Source organism: Mustela lutreola, chromosome 1, assembly GCF_030435805.1.
Source record: "Mustela lutreola isolate mMusLut2 chromosome 1, mMusLut2.pri, whole genome shotgun sequence".
Taxonomy (NCBI): Eukaryota; Metazoa; Chordata; class Mammalia; order Carnivora; family Mustelidae; genus Mustela; species Mustela lutreola.
This window is the reverse complement of record NC_081290.1, coordinates 100,461,258-100,489,021: the sequence shown is the minus strand read 5'-3', so window position 1 is coordinate 100,489,021 and position 27,764 is coordinate 100,461,258. Positions and strand designations below refer to the sequence as shown.

Genomic DNA, 27,764 nt, shown 5'->3' with positions numbered 1-27,764 from the left:
CCTCCACTTAAAAAAAGCCAAAACAAACAAACAAAAAAAACAGTGCAAAAGTAAGCTGACATTCCACCCCTTCTGAATTTAATGCAATTTGCATTTGTAATACAAATTCTTAATTATGGAGCCCAAATGACTAATCTTTTAATTTTCAAGAAGTCCTCCCTCTAGGATGGTACAACATCATGACGGTGTGCAATATAATATTTTATATTTATTCTTCTGGAAAAACCAAGGTGCTTTGTAGTTGAAGGTGCCAAGAGAAGGACTCAACTCAGCATAAATATACTCGAACCGTTTTCTGAAAGGAAGCAGTCCACACTGGGGAGAGGAGGCACAGCATGTTTCAGGAAAGGACAGTGCCAAGAAAATGGAGGATTCATTAGCAGACAAAGCACCTTATACTGAAGGGAAAATAAGCATTTTACCAAGAGCCTGTGAGAAAAATTCAACTTTTTTTGCAATCTTCATTTTGGAAGAAAAATCAGAAATGTCCTGTTGTTCTCTAAATCTAGGGTCTGGCTTGATGGTATTTGCTAAACTTCCTTTGAGTGATATTAGATGGAGTTGACTCTAAAATTCCTTTGGCATGCTCCCTGGATGGCAGCCTCTTTTTTCCTTCCCACGAAAGAGATAGATGGTTGGAAGCCAGTCTGTAAAAGAGCTGGTGAGAGTCCCATGGGGCTCAGCAATGATGGGTGGAGAGTTACCGTTGTATTTCCTACTCCACCTCTGAAGGTCACCATCTCCCATAAATAAATTTGAGCCCACAGCAAATGTCTCATAGTCCTCTGGGATAATGGAGCTCTTCAAAATGAACCAACACCAAAAAAGATAATAGAGTACTTGGGCAAGTTCACCAGAGAGTAATGTTACTTGAAATAAAACTACTCTAGATACCTTCCTCCACTAGTCCTATTCTAGATACCTTCCTAACTTGTCCTGTTCTCTAATGTTCCCCTTTAGTCTACATCTTAAATTTTTAGTGTTTTCCCAAGGGCTGTTCAATTACATAAACCTGGATTGCGGCTTGAAAGCATCTCTAAAATTTGCAGGTTTCCATACCGGGCTAAAATATCGACTGTAATTTAGAACATGTTTGAATGCCCTATAGTTATCTTCTTTTTGATGTCACTTGCTCATATGGAGTAAACTCAACTGACTGTAAGGACCAGGCCAACGACATAGATAAAAGAACAGGATTAAGTGGGCAGACTCGGCTGAATAGGAGACAGTCCAAGGCTAAAAGGAAACAGTGAGCACTCAATTGATTTTTCCTCAGAGGAAAGCAACCTTAGGGTTTCTCCATCTAAACATCCTTAAACCTCATCCTTATCCTTATCCTTAAAGCCAGAAATGCAAGTATTCTGTTTTAAATGAATGCTTCAGATATTAAATGTTTGTAACCAATTCAAATTTACTTGAAAAAATTTCACAGTCCAAACAGAAATACATTTGAAGGAAGGATGTGGCCCACAGACCACCAGTTAAAGGTCTCTGATCTAGCCCTTTAGAATGCTGCATTAGAAACAAGACTAGTGTAGAAAGGCTTTGCTTGAGAAAGGAAATAATAACAGTTAGTTGACTGATGGAACTTTATTTTGTTGTATCAGCGTTTGAAGAAAGGGTTACAAATTCTCTTTGCCTCAATCACATGTTGTAATTCAGAGCACTGGTTCTTAAATCATAAAACTTTCAAAATGTGATTGTTACACAAGACCTCTAGGAGGAAAAACAGAACAAGGTGTAATGCCTTTTTGAAAAGGAAGTACTGCATCCCATAGTGATGGACCCATGTGGGAGGAGTCCCATGATTTGAGGTCCTAATGAAAGAGGCTGTTGTAATCTATGTGAGAGTTATGGGTTCTTTGGGAATCTCAGAATAGAATTTCCTGACTTCTGTGAAATTAGATCTAAACTTTATAATGATATGGATATTGGAAATCATAATATGAACTTCTAGCTTTTGGTTTTAATTTCCTGGCTGCGGTTGATGATAACGTTATTTAATGAAATGCAGTATACTTTTCATCTTAAGTTGTAACATACTATAATGCTTATTATATTTAATTGTTAAAAGTGGTATTTACTTGCACATACAATTTAGTTGAAACATCAACACTGACCGTACGCAAACATTTTTACCTCAATCTTCTTTATCTCCCAGTTTCCAATATCTAGATAATAAGATGTGAGCCAAGAATGTTAAGAGTAGGCATTAGGTTGTCTTGCAAAGTTATTGAAAATGAAGGCTCATAACAAGCTGTAGCTGTAATTTCTGATAAGGTGATTCTCTATTTAAATGTACTTAATATGTCAGCTATCAAAGGCATTTGCCATATATAACAGAAGATTTTTTTTCTTCCTATGATTACAAGAATTAATTCAAAGTGTAACATGGTCTTTTAATAATCATTTAATGGAATGTATGCCTTATTTGTCAGTAATAAAAAAGGAAAAAAAAAGCAACCGGGAAAAACCATGTTCTGTGTTTGAGCACATGAAGTGATGAATATTTCTCTGATGTCTTAGATGATCTGAAAGCAATAGCCCACCCTCCAAAACACAAACATATTTCATAGGTCTAATTTTTCTCTTCAATGCGTCTCCAATTTCAGCACCACAAAGAGTAAAGTTTACGTTTTAAGAACCAGGTGGCATCTGGTTTACTCAGATAAGTAGCCAGTTCTGCCACTTCATCAGCTATAACTTTTATGATTCCCATATGTGGTTAAAAAATTACAAGATGTGTGTGTCTATCGTATCATTATTGAATTTAAATTACTTATTTACACATAAGGCACTGTCAACCTTTCTCCTCGTGTGATAAGGGATATCAGTAACTATGGAACATAAAAGTGAGGAAGAATAATTTATCATTTTCCAGGACTGGGATAAAGCTTCATAACATTAGCACAATTTTCTGTATTTCTTGACTTATGAAATGGCGAAATTATTAAATATTGGGAAAAAGGCACAAAAAAATGTGACTAAGGAAAAAAATGTATTTTCAAAGGAACTACCACAATCAGCTTTTCCAAGGCATCATCATCCAATTTGTGAATTATTGTGCTCTTAATTTCCCTTCCACTCTCCTATTCTTTGTAAGTTTTCCTTTGTTATGGTGAACATAATTAAATATAAGGAAAGAAAGAAAAAAGGAAGGAAAAGTCAAACTCAGGATTAATACACAAAAGTGGCATGGAGCATACAAATTTGTGTCAGGGGTACTATGATCCCATTAACTTTGGGGGGAAAAAACTAAGGGCACAAAGAACATTTTTAGTTAGAATCAGAAAAAGAACAATTAAAAAAATAGATATTTTTAGTCAATTGAAAGTGAAACATTAATAGTTGATAGAAGAAAGCAGAAGCAACCAGTTCTTACTTAGCTGCTAACTCTCTCTCAAACAGAAAAGTATACAGATATTTTGATTAAAAATCAGTATACATATTGGTAGTATAAAATACCAAAAAAATGAAGAAACTGTAAGTGAAAACTTTGGGAATCTAAATGCTCAATACTGAGCATTGGCCATTGGCTACAGAAATTATTAATAATTTCAATAATTATTAATATCAATATGGATAATTTTTCAGTAATGTGAAAAGTAGAAGTAATAGAAGAAAAAACAAGAAAGATAAATCTTGCAAAATATAGACAGATTGGTAAAATCTTATACACTGAAGTCAAGACTAGAATAAATTATTAAAGGGTTTGTTGGTGAAATTTTGCAAAAAAAATAGGTGCTGTTTTAAAATATTTTATTTCCTTCTTAAAATAAGTAAAATAATACGTAGATATATAAATATATAAATATATATATATATATATAAAACCAGATGACAGCAGGAGGTATATATATATATATATATATCCAGATGACAGCAGGAGGTATGTCCAGATTTCTTATATTATTCTTAGATACTAAATTGAGAAATCTTCTTAAACCTACTAAAAATAGTGGATTTATAACCAATTGAACAATTCACTTATAATATTACTTAATTGGTCACATAGTTCCTGTTCTCAGTCCTGATCCATTCAACATTTAAGTTTTGTATCAATGAATTAGATTAATCTTCTCAAACTTTGGGTCTGAGAATCATTTCTCTCCATGTATATATACCTGTTTTTATATCTGTGCCTCAGATGCCCAGAAAATGTGACAGAGAAGAGATGCAATATTTGTTAGATGGCAGAATCAAACCCTGGAGAGAATTTCAACAGAATAGAGTGTACTTATACTATGGGAATAAAAGGATTAGTGTTTGGGGGCACCTGGGTGGCTCAGTGGGTTAAAGCCTCTGCCTTCAGCTCAGGTCATGATCCCAGGGTCCTGGGATCGAGCCCCGCGTCGGGCTCTCTGCTCCGCAGGGAACCTGCTTTCTCCCCTCTCTCTGCCTGCCTCTCTGCCTACTTGTGATTTCTCTCTAAAAAAAAAAAAAGGATTAGTGTTTGGATCCAATAAAGAAGTTATATAAAAACACAACTGAGGAGCTAAGGGTTAGTGACAGTAAGAAAAGTAAGACTTTGGAATTTAAGTTGATAGTAAACATATGCATCAATATATGATATAACTGCCAATGTTGTTTAAAACTGATCTAATTCCAGGCTATACTAATGTAAACAGAGGCAGGTAGGCTACCTCCCACTTAATCAAGCTGCATTAATGTGTTTAGTTTCTGGACATTACCCTTTAAGGAGGACATAGTCAGGAACATACGCCATAAGAAAGCACACAATTGTCAAGTGAGGAATGAAGAAAGAAGCTGGGCTGGAGCAGGGGAAGATGAGGTGGGATCTAAGAGCTACTTTAAATAGGTTCAGAACTGCCTGTGGGGCGTCATCACCTCCACCACTGCAAGGCAGAATGTAGTGCGTGAAGGTTTGGATGAGAAGGGCTCTGGGGCTCATTTTAACCTTCATCTTCATTCACTGATTCTATAAATCACTGGAGGGTTGTCATGTGTAAGAAGAATTAGTTCAAAAGGCAGGACTAAAACTAGAGGTAGAGGAAGTAGAAAACAGCAGATGTTGATTAAAAAAAAAAGTCACAATAAATACTTGTTGTATAAATGATTGATTAATTACTTTGTAATATTTAGAACTGCCTATAATTATTAGCATACTTTCTAATATTCAGAATTGTCTATAATTATTAATCTGCTTTAGAAGAGAGTGAGTGAGCTCCTTGCCACTGGAGGTGTTTGAATAAAACTCAAAGCCATGAGCTAAGCATACCCTGTAGGAGTTCTTAGGCAATTGGCTGGCTAGGAAATGGATTTATTTTGTAGTTACAAGATATAATTTGATGTAACGGCAAGCGAAATCTGTTACCCATATCATCTGCCTCCTCAGCACCTTTTCAAAGTTGAACAATCAAGATTTATCTAGAAACCCTTTCTGGCATTGCCAAAAGATTTATTATTCTCACAAAAGCGAGTTTTTAGTTCCTGTATTATTCAACAGTTAAAAACACTGCAAGAAAGAAACGTTTCAAATGCATACAAACTTTTTCTATAAAAAGAAATAGAATCTACCTTATAGGACCCTCTTAATGCCATATTAAAAAAATCTTTTGGACCACACCCTCAAAACATGCATTTGTTACACTCAGAAAAATCAGGTTTCAATTTAATTTATTATCAAGGGGGACACAGAGAAAAAGAGATAAAATAATATTAGCACAAATTAATTCTTTTTCTTAAGATTTTTCAGTAGAGCTATAAAGGGCAATTCCAAACAATTCATGAACTTGTTTTTTATTGGTGCACCATCAAGACCATTTTGTTAGAAATGTTATAAGGGGAAATGTTTCCATTAACCCAACTCTGCAACCACAACACCAAAACCCCAGAAAATATACACAGTGCCTTAAAATAAGAATGTTTCTGGAAGTAGACTGCCTAGTATCATAAAGGAAATTATTTGGGTCCAATTAAAAAAAAACATATGAAACTAAGTTTATATTATGATTTTAAATATCTATAATTTTCAGCTACAACCTACACAGGTGTCTAACCGATATGATCTTCAGTAATAAACGAACATCTATACTTTTAAGAAATACCAAAAGGAAATTCCGAAATTCAGGGCCAGACTTTTCCTTAAAGGAGTGACTCTGAAGTGTAAGCCTGTGTTGTTTCTAATTTTAAACATATAAAACTAAAGGACTAAAATTTATCTTTTTACCATTAAGTTGCATATTAAATTGCTGTTCAATTCTACATGCAATGGGGGTAACTTTGAAAACTTGTTATTCTACAATTCATATTTCAACAAACTTCTTAAAGATAGCATAAATTCTATCGACATCTTGATTTAAAAAACTACCAAGTTTGAGCTAATATTAAGATTTTTCATAGGAGTATGGATGACACACCCTGTTCCATTAGTTTCAGGTATACGACAGTGATGCAGAAACTTTCTACATTATGTTATGCTCACAACTGCAGTGAGCACCTGTCGCTGTACAATCCTTTACAGTACCATTGACTGTATTTGTTATGCTCTAACTTTTACTCCCATGACTGATTCATTCCATAACTCGATGTTTGTATCCCCTACTCCACTTCGCCCATTTTGTCTATTCACCCCCGTCTCTGACAACAACCCGTTTATTCTCCATAGTTACAGGTCAGTTTCAGCTTACTGTTTGTTTATTCATTTTTTTTTCTTTTAGATTCCACATGCATGTGAAATCATATGTCATTGGTGTTTCTTTTGTCTTACTTCATTAGCATAATACCCTCTAGGTCTCTCCATATTGTTGCAAATGGCAAGATGAACTAGTACTAATTATCACCTTTGAACAGACTGGTATACTAAATAAAAAATTCTACAGAACCGTAGATCAACAATCACCAATGTAAGAGGAATTCTATGTAATTTAAAAACAAATGGTATACTAATTAAATAAAAGGGAATAATGTGGCCTACTTCCTAGAAAATAAATGTCATTAATTGTTTTGTTACCTGTGTGTCTGCATATTTTGATGGACTTTGTTGTCATAGTATCAGAGGCAAAATAACCTGAATCTCTAATTCAGGTATTGCAAGCTCCAGGGCCAACAGAGACAATAGACACATGTAAATAAATAAAGTAAGTAGGCTAGGTGTCACTGTGTATAATGAAGAATACATGCTCCATCTAAGGCAGATAGACCCAATTCAGCCTCAGCCAATGGAAATTATAAAGGAATGTATACTCACTGGCTCCAATTTTCCAAGAGGAATTAAAAGTTATATTGTAATAATTTTCTATATGACAGATGGTAACTGCACTTACCATGGTGGACATTTCATTATGTATATAAACATCAAATCATTATGTTGTACACCTGAAACTAATACAACAATGTATGTCCACTATGCTTTTCTTTTTAAAGATTTTATTTATTCATTTGTCAGAGAGAGGGAGAGAGAGAGCACAACCAGGGTGAGCAGCAGGCAGAGGGAGAAGCAGGCTCCCTGCTGAACAAGAATCCTGATGAGGGACTTGATCCCAGGACCCTGGGATCATGACCTGAGCTGAAGGCAGATGCTTACCTGACTTAGCCACCCAGAAGTCCCTCAGCTATGCTTTTTAATTAAAAATAGTTATATGAAATCTCCCAAAACTTAAATGTTAACAAATAATTTGGGAAAGACAAATAAAATTTATCTCATCTCAGGATCTGGTGCACAAACTACCAGCCTGTAGCTTCTCATTTGCCTCATGAGAATTATTAATTCAAAACATAGAGGGAAGTTTGCACAAAATAGTTTATAAACTTCAAAAATAAGGAAAAACAAAAACACTGAATTCCTTTCCCCTGCTACAGCCAAGGGTGTTACTACTCTTCTACCTTAAAAAGAAATCCCATATAAATTGTGACAGTTTCTCAAACTACAACCCTGTTGGCACATGCCATTTCATTTGACACATTCTAAAAAATCTTAAGTTATTATAAGAGTTACTACATAAAATTGGGGGTAGATACCACGACACGAACTTTGCATTTTTCTCCGACACATTTTATTAGAAAGACAGGGCTCCAAAGTAGAAATAATACTACAGACCGGTATAGAGTTACAGCATTCACGGTCAACATTGTGCCGGGGACACAGGAAGCCTTCTCGATTTCGATTTTGTTTGACTTTTCTGCCTCAAAGTGTAAAATGAAGGCTGAAGTTGTAAATCTCTACATTAATTTTCCGAGCAAATTTGAAACGTCTAATAGATCTCCAGACATTCCCCTCTTCCTGTAACTCCTCAGAATTAATTTCCTTTTATAACATTATTGAGTAATTGTGAATGACTACCAAACAAAAGTTTGAAAGATTGAAAAGTAATTTTGTATTAAGCCCCCCCAAAAAGCAACAAAAATGGCTTTATCAAAAAATGGCTTTATAAGGTTATATTCTAGAATTTCCCAACACTGAAGTTTCTTTAGAAACTTTACTTTGCATGGAGTGCTGGGTGTTGTACAGAAACAATGAGTCTTGGAACACTGCATCACAAACTAATGATGTATTACATGGTGACTAACATAACACAATACAAAAATAAATATAAAGGACTATATTTTTATGTAAAAAAAAAAAAAGAAAGAAACTTCATTTTTTCAAAGTCAAAATAATGTGTTTACCTATAGCACAAAATGAAAGTGGTGAGTGTAGAGGTGAAGTTTTCAATTTAAACAGAATAGCTATCTACTTGGCAGTCAAGGAATAACATATAATTAAAGGGTAGAATATTTCTTACCATTGTTTTCGTCATCAAAATTATACTGGTTATTATATAGATTATAAAATCTTTAAACAATAAAGACACAATACCAAAGAAATGTTTAAAAATCAATAAAAAAGGTTAAGTTGTAGCTAGCAGTTTATTACCAAATGATGGAAAACTGCTATGCTAAAAAGGCAAAATAGTTTCTGATTTCCAAAACACCTGATCAAACTATATTAATGATTTACAATCTTTCCAATATTTACTTTCTCAAAGAACAGTTCAGTGGCACAAAAAATATATTGAAGAATCAGGACTGAAAAATTATAAGGTGCTGCTATAACATACATTTAATTCAAAGAATACTATATGCATCCCTTTCATATCAAAAAGTTATATCCCTAAAAGGAAATTCTGGTGCTGACATTCTAGAACCTTATGACTTCCTCAACCACTAAGAAATATAAAGTTAAGAGAGATAGCTAAGAAAATGCTAATGGGTTGTGAGCGAGGTCTCAAACTTTTCCTGATATTCAAGTCAAGGTAAGTATTTGTCAAATAATTAACTAATGAGTACTAAGCAAAAAAAGCCTAAGCTGAATCAGTAGACTCTACTACAATGTCAAAGCCAGTTTTTGATGTGCTAGTCTGGAACTGTCATCCTGATGGTTTCTGTCTGTCTTTGTAAAGGACCACTGACAACAGTTTTCCTTACAGGCTAAGACATGCAGGAAGAAAAATTAAGCATTGAATTATTAAAAGTTAGTTTTTATTCTCTTTAAACAATTCTGCAATGCCACACTGAATAGAAAGGCAATTTTAAACAAAGAGTTAAGGAAGATAGATAGATTTAATCCAATAAAACTTCACAGGTGGCTTGGAATGTTGGCTCCTTCCCTTCCTCCCTCCCCTCTACGTTCCCACCTTCCTTCCTTCCTTCTTTCCTTTCCTTTTCTTTGTTCTCTCTTCTTCTTTCTTTCTGCAACACTTTGACTATATTCTCCATGCTATACTTTGCATTTCTGTGACTTATTTGTTTTATAATTGGAAGTCTGTACCTCTTAATCCTTTTTATCTATTTTGACCATCCTTCCCACCACCCAACCCCTCCCTTCTAGCAACCAGCAGTTTAATCTCTGTATTTAAGAGTCGGCTTGTTTTTGTTGTTGGGTTGCTCCTTTGTTTTGTTTTTTATTTTATTTTTTTTTTATTTTTTATTTTTTTTAAGATTTTATTTACTTAGCAGAGAGAGATCACAAGTAGATGGAGAGGCAGGCAGAGAGAGAGAGAGAGAGAGAGAGAGAGAGAAGCAGGCTCCCTGCTGAGCAGAGAGCCCGATGCGGGACTCGATCGCAGGACCCTGAGATCATGACCTGAGCCGAAGGCAGCGGCTTAACCCACTGAGCCACCCAGGCGCCCTGTTTTGTTTTTTAGATTTCACATATAAGCGCAATCATATGGTATTTTTTTCTAACTTATTTCACTTAGCATAAGACCCTCTAGGTCTATCCACGTTGTCACAAATGGCAAGATTTCATTCTATTTTATGGCTGAGTAATACATTGTGTATGTACAGGTACATTGTGTATTTATATATGTGTGTGTGTGTATGTGTTTGCGTGTGTGTGTGTATATATATATATATATATATATATATAAATATATATATATATTCTTTATCCATTCTTCTATTGATGGATACTTAGATTGCTTCCGTATCTTGACTACTGTAAATAATGATTGAATAAACACAGGGTTACATATATCTTTTTGGCTTAGTGTTTTCATTTTCTTTGGGTAGATACCCAGTAGTAGAATTACTGAATCATCTGGTATTCTTATTTTTAATTTTTGTAGGAACCACATACTGTTTTCCACAGTGGTTGCACTCCCACCAACAGTGCCCGAGGGTTCCCTTTCGTCCATGTCCTTGTCAATACTCGTTATTTCTTGTCTTTTTGAAATTAGCCATTCTGACTGGGTGTGGGGTTATTATGTCATTGTGGTTTTGATTTACATTTGCCTGAGGATTAGTGATGTTGAGCACCTTTTCATGTGTCTGTTGGCCCCTGCCTATCTTTTCCTAATAGGAATTAGAGAATAAACAAAAGTAGGTTCACATTTAAAGGTATCTAGATCTTGTATATATAAATAATAATCTGTACTCATGTGGAACTGTTTCATAAAGATAATATAAGCCACTGAAATTTTAAGTAAATATTCACACAATCTATATATGTATATAAAATATCTCTATAGATGGAATAATTCCTTAATGAAAATCGATATATGTACAAACACCTACATACAGAGTGATAATCAGTGTAGTATTTTTTTTTTTTAAGATTTTATTTATTTATTTGACAGACGAAGATCACAAGTAGGCAGAGAAGCTGGCAGAGAGAGGAGGAAGCAGGCTCCCCGCTGAGCAGAGAGCCTGATGCGGGGCTCGATCCCAGGACCCTGGGATCATGACCTGAGCCGAAGGCAGAGGCTTTAACCCATTGAGCCACCCAGGCGCCCCTCAGTGTAGTATTTTAATCGACTAGCTGTATAAAAGGCAAGTGTCTGATAATTCTTAATATGAGAAGTACCCTGTAAGCCTTGAAAAAGACCAAGTAACACAGTCTACATAGCTTAGAACCAGGCATGTTTTAGAAGATTCTCTGGTGTGCTCTGCATTTGGGGAGGTCTTCCTGAGTCACACCCCTCATTCCGTACTTCCTACCTTACCAGTAGAATTTCCCTTCAGCCATCCTGAAAATCTCACAAGGTGATCACCTCCTCTAAGTCACAGTGGACTCAAGACTTGGGTGAGAAGGCGAGGTTGGGCCATAATTTTAATAGATTAACTCAGCTTCTGAAAATAAGCTTGATGAAAAGCCCAAGGAATAAAGAAATTAAAACAACAACAAAATCTTAATCTTAATAAAAAAAAAAGATTGGTGATATCTCATTTAGTCTTTTTTTTTTTCCTCACTTGCCAAGAAACTCAGATTGTTCAGGCTGATATGAAGACATGGGAATGAGGCAGGACTTACCATCTGTTGCCCCTGGCACCTCCTAAGCTTATATTTAGTTTTTCTACTTCACATCACATCGCACAGGCTTCGAACCAAAACAACACTGACTCTGACACAGCAGTTTCTCTCCTCTTGCTCCCCCATCATCATTTTCCTATCTTCGTTCTCAATTCCAATGAATTCCTTCAGGCCTGTCACTAACTAAAGTTCCTGTCTTGGAAAAAATGTTACTAGTTTTTTGATGTTTTGAACACTACATTAGAGGGTTTTAATACCCGCTTTTCTACCACTAAGGTTCCTTTATTAACAGATTCATGCCATACTCACACGTTAATAAAGCACGATTAGACTGCCCAGTTTACTTGGTATAAGGAACTATGGAAACAATAATTTTGCATTATTACTCTTGCTGTTCTTTTTATTCTTATGACTACCGTTTTTATTATTTGTGTGTGTGTTGAATCATTCAAGTTTATTTGTGCAAAATATTTAAAAAACTAGTGATCAGTAAAGACTCCTTTGAATATCAATATTTTTCAAACAAAATTTAACTGATTTCTAAGAGAGGAAAATCAAAGCTTCCTGCCTCTGTCACTATAGAAATGCATTTGAAGTAGATTCTTGCAACTGACATGATTTTTCGACAAAGCCTGTCCTGTTTGCCACTTGTGATTTACAGGCTATGTCTGCTACCAGGAGCTGCTGGACACATTAGTGCAGGTATGCTTATGAAAGGGTGCTGCTGTCTCGCACTAAATGACTTTCCAGAGACCCATCTCATTCAGACCTACAGGAACTGTTCTCCCTAAACACAGTCTGTCAATGCATAAGCCATTATTCCACACATTCTGAAGGGAAGAATCAAAAATATAGTCCGATATTCTAGTCCCTTCTGCAAATCCTGATGCACCATCAAAAACCTGCTGTTTCATACTTTCTTGATTTCTACTTGGTGAATCCGCTTCACTAACATTTTTGTTGCTGCATTTGGAAGTGTTGGAAAAAGAAGAGTGGGAATTGCGCTGGATTTTATTAGTGTAAATTGCTTTTAATTTTCTATATTTCCTACTTGAAATTTGCTCATTATTCATAGATATTACCAACTACAGTATGATCAATTTTCTGTTCATTCAAATACAAATTTTAACATATTTACCTAAAGGCTTACTTTCTCTTCCTTATTATATATTGAAAGTCACCAACCCCAAATCTATCTTTCCTTCCACATTTTATTATATGCTTCATTTGCTGCATTAATGCAAACCATAGCTCCATACTTCTATGGATTAATAAACATAAGATTCTTACATACGATTTCAAGTGAAAATTAACTTGCTTACATGCACAATAAAAAAGAATAAAATATGTATAGTTTTGTATTTGATAGAAGATCATGAATGTATCAAGGAATTATTTAAATTATTTAGAAAATACCTATAGGCACTTATAAAAATTCAGACAAAAATATAAATGGAATAGTATTAAATATATATACTTGTATCCTTTCTCATCTGAAAATTTTCATTCCATTCATTTTTAAGAAAAATGTGTAGTGGTGTACATTAGCATGAGAAGATTGAAAGGTATATCCTTTCAATAAATCATGTACAAAATAAATCATGTACAAAAGTAAAAAGGAGACTACTGTAGTTTATTTAAACAATGAGTATAAGACTGGGGACAAATGAAATCTTTCCTTTACTTCATAAAATGGAATGAATAATTATTTTATTGCAAAGGTCACTACATTAAAAACATTGAAAGAAAACCCCATGGCTATTTAAGCTGGTTAGAATCATTCTTCAGAATTCCTTGTCAGAGGATATGTTTAGGATGGATTTTTATTTAATTTTAAAACATCCATGGTCATTAATAGAATCTTTAGGTAAAGGCTCAAATCTCAAGCTTTCCACTATTTTGTTGTCATTTTAATACAAGGGTTTGCAAATTGTTCATTTTTACTTCTAAATGTTTTGTATAAAAGTTTACCCAACTGGATTACTATATTTACAGGCTTACTTACATAATTTTTTTACATTAGAAAAAAAGTACAAGACTTATAAAGTGTTTTCTTTTTCTTATTTGATGGGCTCACTCACCCATACAACCAACAACTGAGATATAATTCACAACACTGAATTCCAAGGGAAATATTGTCTACATATTAACAATTGTATGCAAAAATAACTTATTTATTTTAAATTGAACCACATCGGGACACATATACAAATGTTCCTAGGTTTAATTCAATACCAGTTCTTAGTGGTCTGAAGTACGACAGAGAACACTCAAAAGAGAACTCTGATTATAAAAAATACAACAAGAACGTTTGCAAATCATAACGAGCTTACTGTTTCCATGCCAACTTCTGCTGAATCTGGAAAGCATTAAAATAATTTTTTCACAATTTACTTCTTACCATTGTATTATATCCCTTCCCTTTTCACAGGCAATACATTCAGTACCAAATAAGTAGTGTATTCATTAGGGCTGAAGAGAAAGGCAAGGGTTAAGTCAATAAGGACATCAAATTAATATCCAGGCCTAAATGTTTTAGCAGAGCCAAAGAATCTGTTTAATCATTCGAGTCAACAAAGGTTAAGATAATAAAATAAACTTCTAAATGCTTTCCTTTTCTGGAACTTAATCTTTCTTGCTGAAGATGTTTTTAAGATGCTATCAGTTTTGCGTAGTCCCAGCTGTTATGAAAATTTACTTGAATACATGGGGAAGAGAAAGAATTTTATGAAAAGAGTTAAGCAGAGCTCCTGGGTGGCTTACTGAAATTGTGAGAGCCCAGCACTCATTTAAAACCAGCTGTTGGCTGATGATGTTAAGACCAATAACCACTAAATCTTTCACTTACCAGGCCTTTGTGTTATTTGGCAAGGTGATGGTAGCCAACTGATTAGAAGATTAATATATAGTCAAAAGATAAATTCATGATATTTGTTCATTTTATTACTCAAGTTTGATTAGTAAACTTACCACAATTTCAGAGCAACATACTACCCTAATTTAAACAGACAGTACTAAGCATTAGAACAGTTTTGCTTATTTTTAAAAATATGTTTTTAAGTCACAAAGATAGGGAAAAGAAATATGAGCCACTAACATCAAAGCCTTGAGTACCATTGTGATTCCCAGGGCTGTGGTTCATGACGAGGGCAGAGGCTCTTAAGAACTGGGCAAACAAGAAGTCCTCTTATAAGACCAATGATAGTAGTAATAATGGGTGCAGAAAACAACGGGAAAAGTCTTGAAGGTCTTGAGTCTTTTACACTTGACATTCAGGTTCTGTGACTGATGAAGAAATATAAAACAATCTTTTGCAGAGAGGCTCAGAATAAAAGTGGAATCAAGGGGCACCTGGGTGGCTCAGTGGGTTAAAGCCTCTGCCTTTGGCTCAGGTCATGGTCCCAGGGTCCTGGGATCGAGCCCCGCGTCGGGCTCTCTGCTCCAAGGGGAGCCTGCTTTCTCCTCTCTCTCTGCCTGCCTCTCTGCCTGCTTGTGATCTCTGTCTGTCAAATAAATAAGGGAAATCTTAAAAAAAAAAAAAAAAAGTGGAATCAAAGTATCTTGGAGAACATGTAAATACAGCATTATAAACAGCAGAAAACAGACTTTATTCATCTGGTTATCTATCCTAAAGAAAAAAAGTCACTACTAGTTAATATAGCAGGATTTTAATATTATACTATAATTTTCAAATTGGTTCTGACAAGTTGAGAAGAAAAATTGTATTATAACGAGGGAACTGGGTATTCTGATGTCCCTTGAATGGGGATTAGCATTCCCCTGCCCAATTACGTTACACGAGGTTCCTGGGTATGACTGTGATGCATTCGCCCATTTGTTTTCTGGAGGGTCAACAGTGAATGAATTGTAAAGACTGAGGTGACCATGACTACAAATAAAAAAGATGCTCCTATTTGCAACTGTGTTCCTCAGACTTTTCACTTTCATTCACAGAGGCATGGAACTTAAAAGTTGAAAAGGTACTAGCAGCCACCTGAAGGCAGCTTACGATCGTGGAAAGAGAACAGAATTTGAAATCTGGGTCTGACTCCCAGCATTGTCCTTTGGTAGATGTGTGTATGTGAACATGTAGAAATCATTTAATCTGCTTGAGCTCAAGTCTCACCAGGAAAAAAAAAAAAATCATATTATGGGGCGTTTGGGTGGCTCAGTTGGTAACGCACTAGACTATTGGTTTTAGCTCAGGTCATAATCTCATGAACCATGAGATCAAGTCCCCACTTGGGCTCTGCACTCATCAGGGTGTCGGCTTGACATACTCTTTCTCCCTCTCCTTTTGCCCCTCCCCCCACTTTCCACTCTCTCTCTAAAATAAATAAATAGATCTTTAAAAACCGGCCATATTATTTATTATTCTGTTAACTAAATCACTGCATTAATTTTAAGGATAAATGAGAAAATATATGGAAAATGTGATCTGGAAGTACCCAGCCTCAAAACCTGACTCTGCCACTAACTGGCTCTGTTATTGTGGACAAAATATTTAAACCTTCTAAATCTTGGTTTCTTCATCTGTTCAATGGAAACAATGAAAGCAACTATTCATAGGGCTGTTGAAATAAGATACATCTTCATAGAATGGTTAGTGCATCTTAAGAGATCAATAAAATTGCTTATCATTATTATTGGTGTTATTATTTGAGCCATAGGTATTTTTTGTCATCCCTATTGTTTCATATTGAGGTTGATGACTTCAATAACTAACTTGTTGGTAGGGGAGCAGCCTGACCCACTAGGAAAGGTACAAACAAGGGGTTGAGAGAGCTGGGTGTGAATTCATTTTCCTACCACTTACAAATTATGTAAACTTGGGCAAGTGAGTTCACTCCAGATTCTTCACGTGCAATATGGCGAGAATGATCAGCTTTGATCAGTCAAGGATTTGTTATAGGTTTTCTCATACACTTTTTTATTTAATCCCTGTCATAACCAGAGGGGCAGATAGTGGGAGAGTTAGAATTCGGTCCCATCCAGTCTGACCCCAGCCCATGTGTATATAATCATCTCACCCCACTGCATGCACTTTTCCTACTTTTCTTCCCTCATATCCTATCTTGCTGAACTGTAGTAAGCCTTGGAGATGCTGTGTGCAACTTGCCTAATTACTTGTAAGACTAATAATTATAACTATGACATGTGAGGTGTAACTTCTTGGTCTAATGTTTGTTTAGCCTAGGAATGCCCCTACAACTCTGACAGCAGGTCTCCAACCTCTGCTTGATTGCAGGGTACAGTCATAGCCTTAGATCTCTGTGTCACAAACTTAGGATGAAACAGAATGAAGTCTTGGTGACTGACATCACAGAAAAAGCACCATCCTTACCATACAGCCCAATGGCCTAACTGCAGAAGTATGGACATTTGCACAAATGCACTGAAGATTAATGGCAAATCTGTAACAACATCTCCCCAGGAAACAAGGAGGAAAGATCAGGATGCATTCAGCTGTGGAAATCTAACAACCACTGTCTTGTAGAATAAAACCAAACAATATCTACGGTTTCTATATTAAACCTAAAATTGTAAGCTCAAAATTGGTTCAATGAACACTGACAGAAAGCTCATGCCAAAAAAGTTAGCCCACTTTCTCCTGCACTAAATCATATGCCATCAACAATATTCAAAGATAGTCAATGTTCGTCCCATTTACCTTTTAACTTCTTGCGATCTGGCTTCTACTGCTTAACAAAATGTACTCCCTAAATATCTCGTGACTCCAAAACATCAAAATCATAGGCTTTTTATAGAATTCATCCCTATGGTTTTCTTTTTATTAAGAGGATTTCATTCATTTTTTTTTCTTTTCTCTTTTATTTTTTAACGTAGCTCCTCCATTAATGTTCAGATTTTGTAGTGTCCTGGTTTTGACTTTGAACGAATGCTCGCTCTCTTTTCTGACTCTCTTTCTTTAACCCTAATGTGGATATTTCTAATCCCTAAATGTGGATATTTCTAAGTGGTTCTCATGTCACCCTTTCATGCACAATTTTTCCACTTCCACAGTTTCTATTCTCACTGGGGACACTCCAGCTATGGAACGGTTATGATACCACCTCAGATTCCCAGTCTTGTGCTTCCAATTGTTTGCTACATTATTCCAGTGAAATAATTCATCCAGATCCCAAATTCAACACGACTAAATACTAACATATTTATACTTCTGTCTTCTGACCAATTTTATCTAGCCAGAAACTTCAGCCCTATCCTTATCCACTTTCTCAACATTAGTCCCTACATCCAATTTAATAATTCATGCTGAATTTTCACCTTAGTATCGTCCTATTTCATTCCCTGACTGCAGTTTTTTGTTTGTTTTTTAACTTGACCCTGGCCACAAATTACCAATGATCACAGCTTTGGATATAAATCCCATATGGATTGAATTAATCTCCTACCCTCTGCTTAAAGACTCTTATTAATTTCTCCTCTACTAATGTCAACCCTGGTTTTTCTTCTTTGAATTTTTGTTTGGCACTTGTGGCAATTCCTCTTGGTGATATTGAAAACATGTCCCATAGAACTAATGAAGTTGAATCCAGCAGAAAGTTCAAAGTTTGTTTTTCAGAGAACCATTTCCCCCCAGTCAGCTATTGTGTCTTTTCAGACCCCACTAATAAATCCAACAGCAGTCTCCACAGAAACCTAGACTCAAGGTCAACTGATATGATTCCAGCATATAAACAGGTATGATCCTGCATTCAAGCAAGGCCTTGGAGAGATAATGAGCCCAAGATCCCACCCAAATTATGCTAGCTCTTAGACAATTCCCATAGCCCTTTCCCCTTGTCCAATGGTTAGATTTGCCTCAGTATAATGTTAAAGGCTTTGCCCAAGGAGGAGCACAAATTTGATTAACATAATGTACAATGCATGTATAAGCATGTTTTCTCAGTATGCCTATGCAACCTCATGCCCGCCTTTAAATGCGATGGCAAATCTCTCTTTTCTGAATATTTATCCTAACCATAAATAAAAGGAACCCACTTACCCCTTCTCAGTGAGTCATAGCTTTGGAAATTATGCTTTGTGATCTCCTACTTGCTGCAAATAATGTTTCCTTTATGTGACAACTTCACTTGGTGTGGTCTCTATCTGTTACTTATCAATGAGTGAACTGGCCTTGGTTTGATTACAAGATGACCCAACTTTCCTTTTCAACACCAATCTCTTTGGCTCACTTTCAGCTACAAAGTAACTATGTGACACTGCCTGGGTAATGAGATGTGAGCTGAAGTCTACTATGAAATTCACAGGAAAATTTTTGTTTTCTTGAAAAAGACTTCTCCCCCTTTATTCTTCCTGCTGATACATATGTGATGGCTGGACTTGAAACAGCCTTCTCCAACCATGAAGAAAATGCCAAGAGATTCACAGAGGCTTCCATAGTTACATCATTGAATTATGTTAATCACACCACCAACTACCTTCTCCAAACTTCTCATTATATAAGAATAAACTAATATCGCAGTCTGCATAAAAAACATGAGCTCTCTCTCATATTTTGGTGACTCTTGGAATTCCTCCTTTGGCTCACCAACATAGCCCCTCCCCACTGCTGAGCTTCTCATTCTGACAGAGTATTCTGCTGAATGTGACCTCTTTCCTCTAAGGAAGGGGTGTTTCAGTGTTTCAAACTGAGCCAGCCCATCCTCTCTGCTCACTTCTCCCTGAAGACTGGTCATTACCCTTACAGCCCAGGTTCTTACAAACTTATCCTGGGTGACTGACAGTTTCTGGTCTTCTTTCAAGTCTCTTCCAATTCCACTCTATGTGAGATACCATCATCAGGAAGATTTTCACAAAGAACATTTGGTAATAATACCAAAGAGTCCAGTGGTAATATACATCAAATAATGTACTAAAAAAATCTTCAATGTCTCCTTTCTGCCTATCACACTGAAACATTCAAAATACTTCATAATATACCGTCAGTAAAAAAAAAAAAAAAATCAGCCTACATAATGTAATTTTTCTATATTTCACTTATATCCTTGGCAAATAAAAAATGTTATTGTCTTTAAATGAATCCTGTCATTTCCCAATTGTATAGTACTATTTATATTATTTCTTCTTTCTGGAATGTGTAACGTCTTCCCTCTTCATCTTCTCTTCTAAAGATTACCCATTTATCAAATCATAGCTCAAGTGTCACCACTTCTACTGTGTCCAATGATTCTTTAAAATGGAAGAATTTTTACTTTTCTAGCATCTCTTGGTATTGTGATTTAAGGCATTTAACACAACCAAATAGTTTTCTCACTTGAGTACCCATGATATTATCAGCAACTTGAGGGTAGTAGTGATGTAAGAATATTTTATTTTAACATTCAAAAAATATTTATTGAGTCCTTATTGTTCTAGCTGATGGTATAAACAAGATAGACCAAGCCCTTGTTCTCATAGAGTTTATGTAAATGGTACAGCATGTTTTACAGATAACAAGCAAGTAAATAAATAAACAAAACAGGAGAATCTCAGATTTAGATTGGGTAGTTGGAGAAGTCTCACCAAGGAAGTATTTGAGAAGAAATCTCAATCACCAGAAGACAGCAAATAGAAAGTCATCCAGCGGGGAGTGAGTGTGATGTGTTTGAAGTACACATAGAGGAGTTTGTGGCTGGAGCATGGTCGGGGGGGAAGAGAAGAGTAGTGTGAGATAAGGTTAAAGACTTAAGCAAAGGCCAGATCTTGAAGGTTCATGAAGGGTTTGGATTTCATCTTAAGGTTTAAAACAGGGAGTAAAATGATGTGATTTATAATACAAAATGATCTCTCTGGCTGCTGTGTAAAAAGTGGATTATACAGGGTCAAGAAGAAGCAAGATTATTTGGAAGGCTGCCACTGTAGTCAAGAAGATGAGATGATAGTAGGTTGAATTTGGTGGTAGTAGAAGAGAGAGAAAGAGGATCCATTTATAGTTTCTATAATATTAAGCATGGTATCTGAAGATAAAAGAAATTCAATTATATTACTAAATATATGTACAAGTATTTCCAAATAGTTTTACCTTCTTAATGTCTTTATTATCTTCAACACTTTCCTGTTTTGAATTGCATAATATGACTTAATATATTCCTGTTTGACAGTTGGGAAGTCAAAAAGAAAAAAAAGGGGGGGAGGGGGAACCCATATTGAAGGAAACAGTAGAAATCCTATAACAGTTGATAACTAACAAAGAACTGAAATGATGAAGGGTCATATTGTTAATGACGGAAGAAATAAATTACTTGAAACAAATGGTAAAAAGTTGAATTCAAAAACTATGATAGGATAAAAATGGGCAGGGCATTCAAATACAAAGATTGACATTTTAGAAAAGAGAGTCTCCATGAATGTTAGCTGGAATAGTGTGCCTACGGAGGATGTGAGTAAAGTGAATTCTCATTAAAATTAAGACCTTTTCTGTTCTGACTTACTTTTGATTCTCTGGAAATTATAAACAATTCACTTTACTATGTTGATATGATACATTTCCTAATCAGTACCTAATATTTTCTTACTAGAAAGTAAGTTTTATTTTTTGGAGACCATTATCTGTGACCTGCCTTGTTTCTAAATTAGGAATCTGAGAAAAGGTGCAGTTTGGTAGGTTCTTATTCTATTTCACATATACCTCCCAGGACATTTTAGATTTTTAATCCATGAAGATTCACCTTGCATGATAAAATCAATCCAAATGCCTTCAAACAAAAAGCAAAATTCTGGGGAAAATGCGATCAATTTTTGCCACTTTCCACCTGAAATGCTAAATGGGCCCTGAACCGTGTGAAACTTGGCCTCAGTCCGTGTGAAAACTGGCTGAAATCTGTATGAAAGGCAGTCTGGGTTCGTCAAAGTAGTTCATGAACTTTGGCCAAACTTGCAAGGTAACTGGTCCAAGTCTTAGTTTGTAATGCAACATGAAACCAGGTGAATTTCACATGGTTTCAGGTTTCATCCTGAAAATTTGGCCTGGCTTTATCATCCATCATCACTTTTTGGAACGATGAAAGCCAACACACCTTTTTGAAAATGAGGACTGTGTGCATGCTGATGACAGCTAAGCTGCGAACCACCCCTTTACTTCCTTTGCCAAAAGAAGATTTCTCAGAATGGAAACAGTTTCCCTCTTACCTGGAAAGGATAAGTTGAGTGATTTTGAGATTTCGTGCGGAAAGAAATGATACTCAATACATGGAGACACGCTATGTGAAATAATCACCACATACAAAGCAAGTGGCTATCCTCTAATCATTTAAGGTTATGAGAATTTTATTCCATTCACATCCATGACAGATATCATGATGTTTAATCTCCTCAACCACTAGCTTGAAGCTAGTCATCAGCTAGAATGACAGCACGAGAAACGAAATGCTTGGAGGCATGGTCATTATTTTTATAGAAAGAAATGGCTGAAGAGTGGAAAGGAAAACAAATCATGGCATACATTTTATGTAGTTTAATAAACACAAAGAGATAAGACTCCAAATTTTTCAAGTTTGCATCAACTACATCTTTTGCAATAAAATCTCTACTGCAATATAAATGAATTCAGTAATTAACAACATACAGCGCATTTTACAAAACCCCTACAGTTTCTGTTTTCAACCTGAAAGTTTTAAATGTGCTTTTCCACTGTAAAAAATGACTCTTCAACCAAATACTCGCTCTTGTGCATAGTGACATGAGAAAATTGAGAGGTATGTCTGAACGGAGCCACTACATCATTGGAACAGTATGTCTGAACATTTGGGTAATAAGGCACAGATGTGAAGCAGAGGACTTGGCACTACCAAGGTAACAACAAAGCATTCACCATTGTGTTATAATCGTTAAAAGAGCCACATTTGAGCAGAATAAAAGAATGCCCCTCCTCCCTGGAATGCTAAGTTATATTACACCTTTTATCTGCTTAAAAATCTATAAAATTAAGAAATTCAAATAAGTATTATTCAAATTTATGATGAAGAAGTAAAATATAAAATGCATTAATATTTTCATCTATAATATAACATACTTATGCAATAGCACATAAAATTTAACTGCAGAAAAAGGTCAAATTTGACAGGAATCCAAATGGCCTCATTATTGCAAAACAATGCATGCAAATCTGAAGGACCCAATAGCCAAGGGAATGGTGGCTGTTACTGACTTTTTAGTAGTGATTCTGGCCCTTCATCAGAGGGCTAATTATTGTACAGTGTCCTATTTACAGGTATCAAGTTAAAGCAATGCTACAGGATTTATCCATTAATTATTATTAAGGCTATTTCACTTACAAGTGGTATGGCATTTTTTGCCAGCTATTTCTAAACCATGACACAAACACAGTTATAAAAGCCAAAGCTACTTTAATTCAATAAGTTTGGAGCTGAAAATTAATTTTCTACCCAGGATTGGAAGAATACAACTTACCCGAGGTCCCTGATCACCTTGTTCTCCCTGTAGAATAGGAAGATGAGATGATAAACAGTTTTAGTGTAAAGGCTATATGTGATGCGCATTAAAAAGACCAAAATACAACATAGCATAGACCATACCAATGGATTTCCACTAACTTAATTTGTTTCTGCTACACGTTTTCTTACCTTATCACCTTTTGGACCTGGAGGGCCCTAAAAAAGAAAGAAAGAAAGAAAGAAAACACTTTTTAATAAATTTTTAAAAAATTATAACTTAAACAGATCAGCAGTTATCTGCAAGATTCATGCCTGCAAAGGGCAAAGAGGTATACCCATCAGTGAGGTTTATCAAGGAATTTTAGGCTACAAGTATAATTATAAGATGGTTAGAATGTGAAAATGGTATAATACATATACTATTATATATATAGTTAGTATAATGGTATTTATAGTATGGTATATATCATATACCGGTATGCATGGTACTATACCATACTGGTACACATACCAATAAAGTATAGTACTATAACGTAGCATATACTATATATACTGCCATACTACATACACAGAGAAAAGTGCACAAAGTCCACATGTCTTAATTACATAATATGCAAAATAAATTTTCACAAGTTAAATGTACCTATGCAAGTAGAACCCAACTAAGGAAAACTAGAGGGCTTATGGTAACATTTTCTTATCATTACTCTCAACTACTATTTCTGACCTCTGACAAAATAGTTTGTCTCTTTCTGTACTTTACAGAAATGGAATCATACCAGTATGCGTATGACCTCCATTGCTCAGTAAGTGTAAAATATATGCATAATTTTGTATGTAGCTGTAGATAGTTTGTTCTTACTGCTTTATAATATTCCATCATGCAAATAAACCATAATTTACTTGTTTATCCTACTTGGTCGATGCCATTTGTTTCCAGGAGTTTCTAGGTCTTGATTACTGAAAATAGTGCTGCTACAAATATCTTAGTTTATGTCTTTTGATTAAAAACTGTATGCATTTCTGTTGGGTGTAAATCTAGGAATGGAATTATTAGGCTATAGAAAATACCTAATATGTTTAGCTTTAGTAGGTACTGACAAATCGTTTTTCATTGTGATTCTAACAATTTATACTCCCATCACCAGTTTACAAGAATTTCAGTGCCCTTATATCAATACCAATACTTGGTATTTTCCATCTTTTTTTGTTTTAGACATTATGGTGGGAGGTGTAGTAGTTTCACACTGTTTTAACTTGTATTTCTTCAGGGATTAATTAGTTTAACTCCTTTTAATGCATGTTTTGTCCTTTTTGCATCTTCACCCACAAAGTGTCTATTCATATCTTTTGCCCATTTTCTATTGAGTTGTCCTTTAGACTTACTGAAGTTCTTTACATATTGTAATATCTGTATGTATCAAGAGAGAGGTATGAGTAATTTACATTATTCTGAATATGAGTTTTCTATCAGTTATTTTTTGCAAATATATTCTCCCACTCTGTGTACTGTGTATATTCTCTTAACTGGGTTTTGATTAACAGAAGTTTAATTTTAATAAAACTCCATTTAACATTTTTTTCTTTTTTTCTCTTCTTGTATTTCATTTAAGAAATCTTTGCTACTTCAAGGACATAAAGAGGTTCTTTTATGTTTATTCTAAAAGCTAAAAGCCTTATTGAAACTACTATAACACTGTATGTTAACTATACTGGAATCAAATTTTTAAAAAATTAAGATAAGTAAAGTAGAGATGTTATATAAATATATAATGTAGAATATCACTCAGCCATAAAAAAGAATGAAATCTTGCCATTTGTGGTAACACAGATGGATCTAGAGTATATGATTCTAAGTAAAATGTCAGAGAAAGACAAATACCATATGATTTCATCCATATGTGATAATTAAGAAACAAAAGAAACAACAAAGTAGAAAAAAAGAAACAAAAAAGTAGACTTTTAACTATAGAGAACAAACTGGTGGTTGCCAGAGGGGAGAGGGGGATGGGTGAAATAGGTGAAGGGAATTAAGAGTACATTTATCATGATGAGTACTGAGTAATGTATAGAATTGTTGACTCACTATATTGTACACCTAAAGTAAATATAATACTGTACATTAAACTTATATTACTTGAGATGGTATGGTACACAAAACAAAGTAAGAAAACCAACAATAAAAAAATAAAGTAAAAAATAGAGGTTTTATTACTTTATTTTTCATACTCAGATCTGAATTCATGGAGAACTGATTTTGTGCATGATGTGAGGTCAACGTCAAGACGGTTTTTCTTCCTATGTGTGGATCAAATTAACCCTACACCATTTATTGAAAATGAATCTTTTCCCCATGGTAGTACAGTCTTATCTTTGTCATAAAACAGATAGCCATACAGATGTAGCTCTTTTGGGATTTTCTACTTTTTGGGCAGCCGTCTATTCTTAAGCCACATTGAGATTTTCTTCATCTCTGAACAAAAATGCTAGCAGGACATACTATTTCTAGAGGAATCAATACAAGCCCCCCCCCCAGCTCTTAAAATTGAAATCATATTTCAGCTCAGCCTACTTGAGAAACTGGAGCATTTCAAAGTTACCTTCAATCAATCTCTCACCTTCACCTGCGAGTGGCAAAAAGGCTGGGAAACGAGTGTAAGTCTAGACTAGAAGCACAGCCAAGGTTTTAGCAAAGTACTCCTTCCTAAGACCTTGAAATGTCATTTCAGGTGGAAATGTAGGAATAATCAGTCTACTAAAATATCTCTTGCTAAGTATCTGCTACAGAGGAACTGTCCTAAATTCCTACTCTCAGTTGTGAGACTTCTGGTAACAGCTGTGAGGTTATCATGAATTTAATAATAACAATAATATCATGTCTGGTAGTTTATATATTTTACCATCAACAAAGAACTTTCACCTGTTACTGTATTTAATCTTGTCCCAATCCAATGAAGAGAGTATTATGATATTCCTTTTATAGATGCCAAAAATAAAATTCAAAGATTATCAAGGTTAGATCTCTTGCAAGTGAGTTAGCCAGGACTTTAACCTAGTCTGTGTGACTAGGTTAGGATGATAAGTGTTGGGACAGAGCTCTAGAACTGTATTTTCATAAAGAATGATTACTATGTTTCTGCCTTCAACAGATGCCTTCTGAAATGGCTCACAATTACATTTCCGAGTATCCTGTAGTGACCCCAGGATCTCAAGTACAAAATGAGAGAAAGAGTAATTGTAGAGGTTTAGAGAGAGAGAGAGAGAGAGCTAAGATAACAGAATCAACTAAACAAACTCTTGTTTCTCTTATCCCCAAAATAATTGTGCCATTAAAACAAAGGAAAACCAAGGAAATCATTTTTCTTTATGTTTTCAGTAAAATTTTAATGTTTTATTAATGTTTTCAGTGAATCAATTAGTGAGTAATTGGTATAGACTATGCGTCTATCCCTGTAAAATTAAGTCTAAAGAATTTATTTGATTGTTTTTAACACACATAAAATGTTCTCTAATGCTCTACAAGTAGGGTATTATTTTTGGTGAGGCAAAGGAAACCCCAAAAAACAGAGGATACCTACCATTCAGTTTAAAAAATAAAATGGAGATTCCAGTCTTGATTTAAATAACATGTTATTTAAGTCTATTTTGATTTATTTTACATTTATATACAAATGCCTATAAAAAGTTTGGCAGTATTCTAGGCACTCATAGAAGGTATGGTGGGAGAAGCTAATTTAGAAAACATGAATGGTCTGTTTTGAAAAGTTTAATAGTCTAGTGCCACAGTTAAACACTTCCTACTACTAGCATTAAGAAAAACTCGCCTAGAAAATCCAGCTACTATCAAGTTACTTACTTTATGTATGTTACAGTGGAACTCCTCCCCTGCTCCTACCCCTTAACCCCCAAAAGCTTCTTCTTCTTAAAGTTTAGTTTCTTTTTGCTGTTGAGATTTTAGAGGCCAAGCCTCTCATTGTACCAGTCCTCTAAAGGCACTTCATTAGGTTTTATGGCATGTGTGAGGTCAAAACTTTTCTAAAACGATTTACAGTGGTGAGCAGGGATGAGTTTTTTCCCCAGAGTTCAATGACTAATGCCAAAATCACATATGAAAACTAGACTTCTTTAGACAGTTTGCCATAAGAAAGGATCCTTAATTCATGAACACATAAAAATTTGCATTCACAATTGAGCAATAAAATACTGCTGTTTCAAAAGAGGTTGTTTTTGAGCAGACTAAATGGCGTCCTGGCACCTGCCAGCTCAAGACAGAACCGAAGCAGAGGTCAACCTCCATTCACAGCTGTGGTGGCTGCTTCGGACACTCCAGACCCCATTTGTGCTCTTGGGATTAATGGCAGGTGTTTTCTTCTGCTCTAACTGAAATCCCATTCTTTCTGAATTGGATCCTCTTCAGTGCAAATATGGATTGAATTTGAAGGAAAAAGAGGATGACCTTAGTAAACACAGACAGTATTTCAAAATTTGGGAGCCATGGTTTTCTTCTAGGTCAAAATATTACAGAGGAAAGAAAGGTATCTTTGATTATTAACTTTTTAAAATTAAAGCTGGGTCACTATTTAAATTATTTTGTCTTTTGACTGATACTAGCT

The 27,764-nt window shown here is 35.1% G+C and overlaps 1 protein-coding gene across 1 annotated transcript in view; it reads right to left on the bottom strand.

Annotated features, from left to right (window-relative positions):
• The window catches only part of COL25A1 (collagen type XXV alpha 1 chain), a 473,496-nt gene that overhangs the window by 134,765 nt on the left and 310,967 nt on the right, over positions 1-27,764 (bottom strand). Inside the window, exons 6-7 of the mRNA XM_059171218.1 lie at positions 23,341-23,367; positions 23,168-23,194 (exon numbers count right to left, since the gene is read on the bottom strand). Coding sequence (XP_059027201.1) covers positions 23,168-23,194; positions 23,341-23,367 — 54 coding nt within the window. The remainder of the gene's footprint in view (positions 1-23,167; positions 23,195-23,340; positions 23,368-27,764) is intronic.